We start from the raw sequence: 13,819 nt of genomic DNA, 5'->3' as shown, positions 1-13,819 counted from the left end.
CCCGTGGGGTCAAAATGATCACAAGAACGGTGACCAAAAATCCCAGAAACACATGGGGCGACCTAGTGAATGACCTGCAGAGAGCTGGGACCAAAGTAACAACGGCTACCATCAGCAACACACTACGCCACCAGGGACTCAAATCCTGCAGTGCCAGACGTGTTCCCCTGCTTAAGCCAGTACATGTCCAGGCTCGTCTGAGGTTTGCCAGAGAGCATTTGGATGATCCAGAAGAGGATTGGGAGAATATCATATGGTCAGATAAAACCAAAATAGAACTTTTTGGTAAAAACTCAACTCGTCGTGTTTGGAGGAGAAAGAATGCCGAGTTGCATCCAAAGAACACCATACCTACTGTGAAGCATGGGGATGGAAACATCATGCTTTAGGGCTGTTTTTCTGCAAGGGGACTAGGACGACTTATCCGTGTTAAGGAAAGAATGAATGGGGCCATGTATCGTGAGATTTTGAATGAAAACCTCCTTCCATCAGCAAGGGCATTGAAGATGAAACGTGGATGGGTCTTTCAGCATGACAATGATCCCAAACACACCGCCCGGGCAACGAAGGAGTGGCTTCGTAAGAAGCATTTCAAGGTCCTGGAGTGGCCTAGCCAGTGTCCAGATCTCAATCCCATAGAAAATCTGTGGAGGGAGTTGAAAGTCCGTGTTGCCCAGCGACAGCCCAAAAACATCACTGCTCTAGAGGAGATCTGCATGGAGGAATGGGCCAAAATACCAGCAACAATGTGTGAAAACCTTGTAAAGACTTACAGAAAACGTTTGACCTCTGTCATTGCCAACAAAGGGTATATAACAAAGTATTGAGATGAACTTTTGTTATTGACCAAATACTTATTTTCCACCATATTTTGCAAATAAATTCTTTAAAAATCAGACAATGTAATATTCTGGATTTTTTTTTCTCATTTTGTCTCTCATAGTTGAGGTATACCTATGATGAAAATGACAGGCCTCTCTCATCTTTTTAATTTGGAGAACTTGCACAATTGGTGGCTGACTAAATACTTTTTTCCCCCACTGTACAGTTTCGAGTCCAAGGTATGTCAGGTCTTTAGATAGTACTTTGCTACTTTTGCATATTTTAGTTCAAGTACAAGTTCTTAATGGAGTATACCGTGGACGGAGTCTGATTTCTCTCAAAATTAGGCTCAGAGTCGCAGGAGACAATTAACACAAAACATTTATTCTTGCCGCACGGAAACAAGTCTGCACAACATATCAGGAAGCTGACCCAGAGTTGTTTTAGTTAAAAAAATATACTATCTATCACTAATTATGTTTCTCACTGGCAGAGGTGTCAAAAGTATTCACATTCATTACCCAAGTAGATGTGTAGATACTAGAGTTTAAAAAGACTTCTGTAGAAGTATCAACTCAAGCTTTTTACTCAAGTAGAAGTATAAAAGTACTGGCTTCAAAACTACTTAAAGTATAAAAGTAATGTAAAGAAAAAAAAAGCCATGAAATGTTGTAGGCCCGCACCTCTGTACCACAGAAAGTACAGATAATTGCGTGTAAGGGGTAGAAGTAATAAGTCGTCTGAAAAATAATTACTTCAGTAAAGTATAGATACCCAAAAATACTACTTAAGTAAGGTAACAAGGTATTTGTAGTTCGTTACTTGACACGTCTGCTTACTAGCAACAGAATGTTATGAGAAACTGAGTTCAGAAACAATCTCACTAGCCACCCAATGTTATGATAATTAAAAGATAGGAGGAAGCCTCCCCATCACACAGTACAGCTTTTTCTCATAGTGTAACCTCATGATTTTTATAACACAGGTCCTGTTGATTGTAATATTGTTAGCGACATACTGTATGAATAATTTCTATCTGATATTAACCCTCTGGGGTCTGAGCTCATTTTGGTCGTTTTTGAATACTTTTAATTTTGCCTTTATATACCACAAAAAATGTTTATCATACCCATGCTTGTTATCTTTTTTTTCAAGTTTATAATATCAAAATTAATTGTAGTTTTCTACGGTGCCATAATGACGTCATGTGATCTGATCACGCCAGTGTGATCATAGACCTCAGAGCATTAACATTTAGTTGACAAGGACTGCAAGAGTGAGGCAGGATCAGAGGCAGGCTATCACATACCTGTAGCTACCCCTTTCATCTAGGGAAAAGGGAAAAGTAAAATGACAGAAGTGAAAATAAATAAAATGTTGGTGCATACTTGAAATTAAAGTGTTACCGCAACCAAAGTAATTTGTACTATATATAACTGGATGAGAATCAATAAGAGAACCGATAAGGAACCAAATCGATAAGCGATATTGATAGTGGAACTGAAATTGCTAAATTCTTAACAATTCCCATCCTTAGGTACTACTGTATGTAAGCTACTGTGTAGAGGTGTGGTGAAACACTTTTTTATTACAAAAAACCGCCATAAGAATTAAACACAAGGCCGTGAACACACTAATTAACTTTTTTTACAGTCAAAAATCTTAAAACTGTTCAATCTGTTCAAACAGCAATAATAATGTACAATGTAAGGAAAAATGTATTGATGAAAGCACAGCATGAGATGAAAGAGCCACAAGCGGGTTCAGAGCCGCAAGTCGAAGTGTCCTTGGGCAAGACACTGAACCCCAAATTGCCTACTGATATGTCCATCAGTGAATGAATATGTATAGATGTATAGAATAAAGCACTGACTACGACGTGCTGTATGAGTGAATGGGAGAATGTGGCATGTAGTATTAAAGTGCTTTGAGTGGTCAACTAGACTAGTCCATTCACCATTTACCAGTCATATGTGTAAAGGTACCATTGATGCAGAAGTGGATGTTGGAGTTTTTAATGTAGACATTTGCAACGATCGAGGTGATGTCTTTTCCTGGGAGGTCCGTGGTTATTTCAGCAGGATGATGCCAGACTTCATTCTGCACGACATATTACAGCATGGCCTCATACACACAGAGTGTGTGCTTGACTGGCCTGCCTGCAGTCCACATCTGTCTCCTATTGAAAATGTACGGAGCATCATGAAGAGGAGAATCAGGCAACAACATACACCGACTGTTGAGCAGCTGAAATCTTGAATTGATCAATAATGGACACAGATTCCTCTGAAAAACTGCAACAATTATTATCCTCAGTTATCCTCAGTCTAACCATTAAAAAGTGTGATTTAAAGGAAGCTGATGGAACACAATGGGAAACATGACTCTGGAGCAACTTTTATTTCAGTGTTTTTCTTTAAATTTTCTAAATACAATAAAGTTGGTCAGTGAAGAAAATAAAATCCCTTTTTTGTACCTGTGTGTGTTAAATAATGATTCCAAATTTTTTCCTTTTTGAGTTTCTACTTCACCTTTGGAATAAGTACACCTCCTGCCCTACACCATGCTCTAGGAATAAACTGTTTCTCCCAAACTATTGTTAATTGCCTCTACAAAAACTTTAGGATAGCAGGAGCACTTTTATAAACCCGATAGGGGACTCCATTTGGCCCTGGGGCTGACACAGTTGTTTCTACCTTAATGAGGACAAAGCACTGGTGCTGGCCATGCAGACCTGGAGAACCCTATCACCCTTATTTTTCTTGAGATGATAAACACATATTCACACAGTAAATGCCTTCATGTGTTGCATACTTCTTTGCTGAAGGACTGGTGAAGTGGAATGAGGACTGCACTGTAGCAGCTGGACCACTCCTTGCACCTAAGGGTTAGCCAGTATCTCTTAACCCTTTAAGAAAATTAAACAGCTTTAGCCTTTATTATTATTTATGTTATAGATAAAAGGAACTTTACTGGATAATTTGCTTTCTTCCCTCGGTGTCACAGAGTAACTCTGTGGGGGACTCACTTCTAACAACAAATTTGTGGTGCATGTCATGCATACTTACACTACTCCCCTTCAATGCATAACCTGTGTCATCAGATGTTCTTTTGCTGTATCTCTGTTGCTTGGAGACAACTTAAACCTCATTCCACTTTGAATGAGTGTGGTAAGCAATCTGATGTTTTCACGTCATGGAGTGGTTTGTTTTAATCTAATCAAATGCAGCAAGACTTTTTAATGTTTGGATTTCTTTGGATATTGCAGTGTGGCGACACAAGATTTTAAGATAGGTCCTTTGAGTCATTCTTCTAGTTTCTGAATCAGAAGAATGTCCATATGATAGGTGACATGCAGAGTTAATATCATCATCTAGATTTATTGTGTTTTGAACTGTCAATATCAAAATAGTTTTGTCAGGTTTTGTGTGACAAGAGGTTAAGGACCTCTGGGTGATGAGGTAAAGGAAGGCGATGACGGTAAATAGTTGCTTTGATAAAAGTACCAAAGGCACTGCCAGGGCAGCAATAACAAACTACACACAAACAGAAATCAAAGAAGGACAAACTAACAAAAACTTATTGATGAACAGAGAAACCATAAGGAAGAAGATGACAACAGCAACATCAATGACCAAGTAAAGGAATAAAGGAAAACCAGGAAAACATATACTGGTGAAGTGCTGTGGGGACTAACAACATGTGCGACAATTAGTGACAGAAACCAGATGTAGAAGACTAAAGTAAAGCTAATAGAAATTGACAAAAAAAAACAGTAGAACTCAGAATAAAATAGGAAACATTAAAACATGAACAAAAGCAAAAACAAGAAAACTAAAACATAAAAATTGTGTTACGATCATGCTTGTCTGTGGTGTTTGTTTGGTTTCCTGCTTAGAATCTTCCTTGTGTATTTATTTTGTTCTCATGTTCACGATACCAACCTGGACTCAGTAATGATAACCCCACACCATTACCTAGATAAATCTCTCTCTCTGTCCATCTCTAACTGTCTCCCTCCTCTCTGTTTCCCGATCTCCTGGATCCACTCTGGTTCACCACATTTCCTGCGTTTAAATAAACCTTGTCTTTTTACCCAAAACTTTCAGTGTCAGCATCTCCTCTTGGAAAATTTTGTGAGTCAGCTAGGCATTAGCTGTGACAAAATAACTTTTTTTTAAACTTATGGTTGGAATTATACAGTTTTTGAGTGATGATTGTGTCCTGCTATCCTTTGGTTTGATTTTGTATAATTTGTTTGTATAATTTGGTCCATCTGCCACTGCACAACATATTTGATAGTGTCTTGTGAGGGTGGACTAACTCTTTTAGTCTTTTTATCTTCCAGACCCGTATTATCCGATTCATGTTCAGAGGGTGATTGGAGCCTATCTCAGAGAGGCAGTGTACACCTGGACAGATCACCAGACAGGTTACCAGTCCATCACAGAGGCAAACAACCAACCATACTTACACACACTCTAAAAGTCAAGTTAGTTCCCAATTAATTTAACATGCATGTTTTTTGGATAGTGGGAGGAAGCTGGAGTATCCAGTGAGAATCCACACACGCACAGAAAGAAAATGCAAGGGTTTGTCTAACCCTGCACCTATTTGATTAGACTAAAGCCCTTTTACCACTGGTAAAAAAAATAAGAAAAACAATTTAGCATCTATTTTTTTTAGTGTAATGGAAACGTATTTAATTTGCTTCCAGTCATGTGTCCAATACCATGACGTCTGCATGTGTACTATACACTGCTGAATACAACACAGGAATGTGCACAGGATTTTTTTTTCCAGCTCACAGAGCTGGCAAAATTCTATAGGATTAATGACTCTTCCTCAGTTGCTGTAAGATCCTGAAACATAAAAAGACAATAAAAAGATCTGATTACATTTAAACTAGATTATTCTAGTTCTTTGTTTAACACGGTTGCCACAAAACATCACTCTTAGTCTAATTGTAGCATACTCAATGTTAATGTTTCACATTGAACTCATACCTTTATCACATTATATATATTACAATAATGACATATTTGTGCTTTAGCTACAAACCCAGAATCAGAAACATCTAAACTGTCCCAATAGAAAACACGATCTTAATTCTCTCAAATTTTTGTTGAAATTGTGACAATGCACGTTTACTACTGGTTTATACACTCATCCAAGTTTTGATACATTTGGACATTCTATTGGGGATCTATTAAATTCATAATTTGAAATGTGCTGGTTCTTTCATGTCCTCTTCTCATCCAACTTTAACAGAATTTAATGCCCTGCTTGGAGTAGTGACATTTGCTCTGTGTCTCCTGTTGAAGTAGAGTGCCTGTTGTTGCTTGGCCTCTGCAGCTCTGTAACTGAAGATGGCTTTGTGGAGTCACTTAAAACCAGGTTCCTTTTTAGCATGTGGTGCATGGTTTTGATCTTCTGACTCATCAGCAAATCAGCTGGGCTCACACATGTGGCTCAATAACACATCTGTGGCTCTATAACACATCTGTCACACCATGTAGTATGCAGGTGATGACAGAGGACCCGAATGCAGATGTATCGTAAAAAAAAAAAACTGGATTTATTCCACAGACATGCAAGAAAAAGTGAAACTAAGCTAAACATAAAACTAAGAAAATAACAAAACCAGACTGAAGTACTTGCATGAGTATGAATGAGGACTGACAAAGAAAACCATGGATTGCTATGACCAAAACCTGACATGAAAGATATTTAGATAACTCGCAATCCATATCAAGGAATGAACGAGGCTTAGATGATGCAGCCTCTAAATAAGGCACTATCTGTCTTTATTTCACCAATACTTTAAGACGTATGAATGAACGAATGCGTACTATAGCTCTGTTAGCACATAGCTACTGTTATGTGGCTACTTGCAGCTATAGGAGAGCTAACGGAGGGATTTCTACACACACCTCTTCTGGGACGACTTCATCGACACGCATGGCTGCAGCACAGCTCATTCACTCCGGTAAGAACATCAATCTTACTCAAAGTCGTCATTCATGTTGTAAAAATTTGATAAATATCCTGCCATGTTGCACAAAACTAGCAGTAGCAAACTCCATGTGAAGTTAGCCGACTGTCACAGAGCAAGGAGTAAATGAACTGTGCTCCAGGGGGGCGTGTGGATTAATTCATTTGGCTTAAAGTATTGGTGAAATAAAGACAGATAAAGCCTTATTTAGAGGCTGCATTATCTAAGCCCCGTTCACTCCATTATATGGATATATACGCGGATTGCGAGTTATCTAAATATCTTCCGAAGGATACCAACTTTCGCCAAACTGTTCTCGGTGAGTAGATAAATGTATTTCATGCCAGATATAAGGTCTAGGTTTGAAAATACCGGAGTTCCCCTTTAAATGTCTTGTAAAACAAGGCTGCTCAGTGTGTTATACTGGGTAGGTCCAGAACTTCCATCAATGTATTCTTATTGTGACTAAATTTACCCTTTGTGATACAGTCTCTAGCTGGAGGATTTCTAAGTGATGTATTATTACAATGCAGCATGTACCTTTATATTCACATGTCTGTGGGGATTTTTTTGTTTTAGTTTTTTAGACAGAGTTGTAATGGATCTTTGCACTGTGTACACTTGTTTTTGTGGAAAACATGACAGGTTTCCAATACATGTTTAATGTATTTGTTATATATAATGTTAGGCCATAACTGTCACAGGGTGACTGCCAAAACACAGATAAGACTCAATAGCAGATTCAAAATATTTTTGCACAGAGGGAGACTAGAAAAGATGTTGAATCTGTGTCCTGGGGAAACGCTGGAGAAGGCAGGTATCACAAGGATGTCCTGGGGAAAACGCTGGAGAAAACAGGTATCACAATGGTCCAGAGCAGCTGGAGCACTGAGTGATGACAGGTTAAATGAGTAGGAAAAATCAAAGTGGAAGAATGTCCCAAACGGTATGGTGAGATTGCCTCTGAGGAAACCGCGGCAGGAGGGAGAGGTAGCGACTGACTGGCTGGAGAGTGTATCCAGAGTAGCGGTGGGTGAACAGGCAGGGGGTGAGGCAGATCTAGAAGGCTGAGAGATATGAAGAATGCGAAGAGAACCAGGAAATCCGTAAGACTCAGGAGGACGAGGCAGAACTGAGGCTGGGACGAGTAGACAAGATAAGGTTAACAATATATATACCTTAGAGCAGGAAACACTCGTGCTAGAGCTGGCCAAGTTACCACAGAGATGGCAAAACAATCAGGCGAAGACTGGTACTCCTGCTGCTCCTTAAGAAGGGCTCTTGATTTTGGTAGATGTGCCACAGGTGTGTCAGCAGGCAGCCACCAGACTCCGCCCAGGTAACCAGGGAAACCTGCTCACTATAGCTTCAATGTGTACAACACTGGACACTGTTGCTCATCTGAAAAGGAAGGTAATCAGTCAGAAGAGGCTGGCTCCTTGGTATAATTCACAGCTGCGTACTTTTAAGCAGACTGCAAGAAAGCTCGAGAGACTGTGGTGTTCCTCTAATTTAGAAGAGTCTCAATTAATCTGGAAAGATAAGAAAGCCCTTTGTAAAGCTAGAACTGCTTATTATTCATCATTGATAGAAGAGAATAAGAATAATCCCAGGTTTCTTTTCAGCACTGTAGCCAGGCTGACAAAGAGTCCGATCTCTCTGAGCTAACAGCAGCAAAAGTCTCTTCTAAACCATCAACTTGTATGTTAGACCCAATCCCAACCAGACTGTTCAAGGAGGTTTTCCCCTTAATTGACACTTCCATATTGGATTTGATCAATCGGTCTTTGTTGACAGGATATGTACCTCAGACTTTTAAGGTCGCTGTAAATAAGCCTTTATTTAAAAAACCTACTATTGATTCAGAAGTGTTGGCTAATTATCGACCTATATCCAATCTTCCTTTTTTTGTCTAAAGTTCTTGAAAAAATAGTTGCAGTTCAACTTTGTGATCATTTATATAGAGATAATCTGACCTGAGACCTGAGCGCTTCAGGGAGAAATAATCCAGTTATATAGTTACTCTAGATGGTATTTCCTTGTTACTTCTAGATTGGACTACTGTAATTCTTTATTATTGGACTGTCCCACAAATTGTCTGTAAAGTCTCCTGCTGATTCAAAATGCTGCAGCCAGAGTTCTGATGAGAACTAACAGGAGAGATCATGTTTCTCCAATTTTAGCTTCTCCTCTTTGGCTCCCTGTTAAATTCAGAATATAATTTAAGATTCTTCTCCCTACATATAAAGCTCTTAATGACCAAGCTCCATTATATATTACATATCTCATTGGAAGATATTTTCCCAACTGCAGGTTTGCAGGTTGTTTTTAAAAGTAGAACGAGAGGCCGAGCCTTCAGTTATCAGGCCCCTCTCTGTGGAACCAGCTGCCAGTATATGTTCTGGAGGCAGACACCCTCTCTAACTTTAAGATTAGCTTTAAAACTTTCATTTTTGACAGTACTCATTTGTGGGTACTTGTACAAAGCATTGTCCTGCATTAAGATTAGGACGGTTCTTAACACTGAAGACTCTCTGTACCACTGTTTGAAGAACAGTAACTCCCAGGAACTGGTAACTGATTTGAGTAGTAAAAGTCAATCCACACCTGAAAAAGTCCTCCTTCTCATTTTTAATGATAGCGTCGAATATCACAACCCATTGTTCACCCTGCTCGTGCTGACTGGAAGAAGTACCATGTGTCCTGTGGTCCACCACAGGTCCATTCAGTTCCTCCTTCAGGAGTGATTCTCTTCTGATCTGATCTGATCTGATACAACTTTGATAAACCTGTCTTTAGTATCTCTTGGTCCCATGTTGTTTCGTCATCTTGAGTAATAAGTTCATAGCAAAAGAGCAAAAAAATGCAAACATAACTGTGCCCTGTCAATTTGTATCATATTTTTACACTAAAAATTTAAATGTTAGATTATGTGTATGAATATATATTCTCAAATATTGAATACAGATGTTCAAGAAAAAATATAGTGAAGTTCTAGAACTTTCATTACATGTTGTTTAAACTCCATATTGAAAGAGGGAAAACTTTTGCATATTTGACATGTTTTTGGAAAATTAGTAAAAATGTGATGCACCAAGCAAACAAAATGTCTATATGAAACAAGCAGAATAACTGGCAAGGCTGTATCATTATCCTGCAAATTTATACAGTTTTGTCACAACCTTTTGTCATCAGAACTACAGATGTAAATTATGAGGCACTGACTGGTTTAAGTAGACAAAGCAGCCACTCAGTTTACAAAGCCTTGATATGGCTCGCCCTGGTAATTGCAGAACGCATCAATCTTACGTGCTGCGAGAACCTTACCAACACTTGTGTGATCCAATTTATCAATTAGTACCTCTGCCAGACCACCAGGGGCACTGTAGTGTATGTGTACCATGAGGACGTCACAGTTGTATCTTCCGGGTCAAGTCTTTCATCATCCCTCCTCATTGAAGCTGCTGTCCTTCCGGCTTGACCGCCATCGCAGACACCAGGTAGGGCATTTATTGTCGACAAGAATGAGACGAAATCCACTTCTAATCTTCGCCATCCATTAACTTTGTTCAATTCATCTTAAATTTATTACATCCATTAACTACACTTTATAATGTCCACCCAATATTTCAACTTCACACGTCTTGGAACTTTTGTAAATGTGTAACTGATAGTACCCCGCCAACAAACCGGAGCAGACAATTAGCTTCTGAAATAATGACGAGTTACTGACTGGAAACACAAGCCGTATTTTAACACGAACTGTTGAAGTTAGAACGTCTTTCAGAACCACAGTCGAGACTCCCTTAAAAGAAAATGTATTTCTTTCACGGCGTTCTGAAACGTTTGCGTCGAATATGGTCCACATGACGGTGAGAGCAAAAACAGAACGGGTTCAGTCAGCGGATTTAGACGTAATGTACGTTGCCAGAAGTTTTAAATGTCCTATTCGTTATCTGAATAAACGTACATGTACACTGAATTGGGGTTACCTGTTGTAAGAATATGGTAACGTGGCCACCTCTGAATGTGGCGTTAATTTTTAAATGCGTATTTCGAACAGTCTAATTGTAGACATCACCCAGGTAATATCACATCAAAGCAGAACATCAAGTGGACTTGTTGTGCCAGTTACTTATGACATTACTCAACTACTTTTCACTTCATATAATTTTGAAGACTTTGGTTCTTAATAAATAAGCATTTGCACTGATTCAGTTATTCATTATTTATAGCTTCCACCCCTGAAGTCGCTTTCCTGTTAATTTAAAGGAATTATTTTCTGTTGCAAATGATGAATTCAACACTGGATCTCCATGTTATTGTCAGTTTCTTTTTTTTCTCTATAGAAATCGGGTTGATTTTTTTATTTTTTAAAGATTTGGGTCCTTCTTTGCCTTTAATTGGTTAAATTGTGATTTTTCACTCCTTATTTGTGGTCTTTTGCAGACATGGCTATTCGCTACCCTATGGCTGTTGGCCTTAACAAAGGTCACCCAGTCACCAAAAATGTCACTGCTCCGAAACACAGCCGCCGACGTGGGGTGAGTGTTTGCTGAGTGTGTTTCCCACCAGCCAGGAGTTGTCCCACAGCCCAGCCTGAGTCCTTCTGGGAGGGTCACCTTTCAGTGCTGTCACTTATCTCGATCAGTGCTGCAGTGGCAAAATCTGTTAAGTTCAGGCAGAATGAGAGAATGATGAATGACGACATGAAATACGTTTGTCTTGAAATATGCCGTTAAATGCACATTGTCAAAGGGTTTCTACATAGTGTTTTTCTGTTGTACCAACATCAGAGGGTTAATGTTTTTTCTCAGGTTAGATAGATGGATACTTTATTGATCCCGGAGGAAATTGAAGCATCCAGTAGCAAAAAAGTAACATAACATACATTAGCATCTATACAAGAACTATTTATAAAAAAAAAAACTAGGAAGTAACTGTAGAAATACAAATGCTTTGTAGAACTATAAATGTTTTGTACAACTATGAATTCTTTACAAATATGAAGTGATTGTAGAACTAGCAGAAGTACCATCACTGAGAGCTGTTGTACAGCCTGATGGCCAGAGGTACAAAAGAGTTATCCACTGTTTATTTTTATGGTCCATGAATTGTTGGGTGACATTTAGGTTGTTCATTATGTGAGGTGACTGACTGGTGTTTAAACTTTGCATTGCTGACAGCGTCTGACCAAACACAGCAAGTTTGTCCGGGATATGATCCGTGAGGTGTGTGGTTTTGCGCCATATGAGAGGCGAGCCATGGAGCTGCTGAAGGTGTCGAAGGATAAGAGAGCCCTCAAGTTTATCAAGAAGAGGGTGAGCATCATTCACTTTGTTGCCAATGTTTCCTAAAAATCCAGTCACACAAGCGTGTCCCTTTTTAAACTTCTGTTAACTCGGACAACAAAAGGTAGATATTTTTTCACTGAGTTTCAGTAAGACTTTTTACTTTAAATGTAGAGTGTCGGTATTTCTGTCGTTTTGACTATATGTTGGGTATGACCTCAGTTTGGTTGACGTACACATGGGTTTACAACAAAGCAGGTTCACCAGTGTCAGGCCTTCTGTCTGAGCTGACTTGATGTCTGTGTTTCCCTGTCAGGAAGCCTCTGACTACTGTTCAAAAAAAGAAACTGTTTCTATGGTTTATTTTGGATAAACGAAGCTGAAAAGATGGCATAGAAATGAAACTATATAGGTTGCATTTATTAAAGAGACTAAAACCTATTTTTTTCCATGATATTTTAGGGCGATATATATGGCTCAGTTTGTTTCCTGTTTGTTGCTTTGGTGGGCTTGTCACAGCTTGAATTAAATGCTCTGCATAAATTTGGGAATTAATTGCATGAGTTGCAGTACCAATTACTTGTGCATGTGTGATTTAACATAATTTTAAAAAACAATCCCCACACATCAACAGTATTTATTTATTTTTTTTGTACTTGGACATTAAGAAAAAATTCTGAAAGGTAATCTGGATATTTAAATCACAAAAAAGTGAGATTTTGAAATGGCAAATGTATGAAAGCCAGTCCATCCCTTTGTGATGAGTTACTGATGTTGCTCTTTGCCTTTTTCCCTCAGATCGGTACTCACATTCGGGCCAAGAGAAAGAGAGAAGAGCTGAGCAACGTCCTGGCTGCCATGAGAAAGGCTGCTGCCAAGAAGGACTGAAGTGTCGCTGAATAAAAGTTTTATAACTACCAACTTCATCACTGTTTCTTTTCTGTTCTGGTTTTGCTGATTGGGGAAATGATCAGATTTTGGACCATTTCTAAAACAAAGCATCTGTTCCACCACGTGGAACATGTGTTCCAAAATCCACCATCAAATTTTCAAAGCAGCTTTCTTGCAAGTTAGTTTTATTGATGTAAAGTAGTGAGATGTTCTGCAGCAGCTTTTCACTTGCTGTACAGTGTGATGCAGAGAAGTGTTTGACACCATATCTACCTCTAAAACAACCCTGTTTGCTCCCAAGCGTCTTAAAAAAACTGTCAGAAGGTAAAACTCAGAAACCACAAAGTTTGACTTTAATGACAGATTATCAAACAGTGAACAGAAGGTACAGGAGTTCATTCTGAGATGAGAAGGTAAAACTTATAAAGCAAAAAACCCTCATCTCTGTGTGCAGTCCAGTTGCTTAGTGTCACTTCACTGATGTAAAACTTACAAACTTTATTTATATAGCACCTTTCATGCGGAACACGCAGCCCAAAGTGCTTCACAAAGCAGGACAGAACAGAAGTACACAACGTTAGAAAGAGCCAGCAAATTAAAAGCAAGTCAACAAACAAAAAAAAAAACTACAATAAAAGTAAGACCTATAAGGAGAATAAATGGAGGATGAAGAATTGAAAGAAAAGTGTGCAAGGCAGTGAATGGTGGGGCACCTTACGTAAAAGCAAGGCTAAAAAGATACGTCTTAAGCTTTTGTTTAAAAAATATCAACAGAGGTGCAGTCCCTCAGATCCACGGGCAGACTGTTCCAGAGAAGGGA

The 13,819-nt window shown here is 38.9% G+C and overlaps 1 protein-coding gene across 1 annotated transcript; it reads left to right on the top strand.

Annotated features, from left to right (window-relative positions):
* The first annotated feature begins 10,232 nt into the window (after positions 1 to 10,232).
* rpl36 (ribosomal protein L36) lies at positions 10,233 to 13,023 on the top strand. Its single transcript, XM_072390236.1, has 4 exons — positions 10,233 to 10,317; positions 11,267 to 11,361; positions 12,004 to 12,138; positions 12,907 to 13,023. The coding sequence occupies exons 2-4, from the start codon at positions 11,269 to 11,271 to the stop codon at positions 12,994 to 12,996; spliced, it is 318 nt and encodes a 105-aa protein (XP_072246337.1). The 5' UTR covers positions 10,233 to 10,317; positions 11,267 to 11,268; the 3' UTR covers positions 12,997 to 13,023.
* Positions 13,024 to 13,819: the final 796 nt, after the last annotated feature.

This window comes from Leuresthes tenuis, unplaced genomic scaffold (genome assembly GCF_036924035.1).
Source record: "Leuresthes tenuis unplaced genomic scaffold, fLeuTen1.0.hap1 SCAF_7, whole genome shotgun sequence".
Lineage (NCBI taxonomy): Eukaryota > Metazoa > Chordata > Actinopteri > Atheriniformes > Atherinopsidae > Leuresthes > Leuresthes tenuis.
This window is presented reverse-complemented; position numbering and strand designations above follow the sequence as displayed.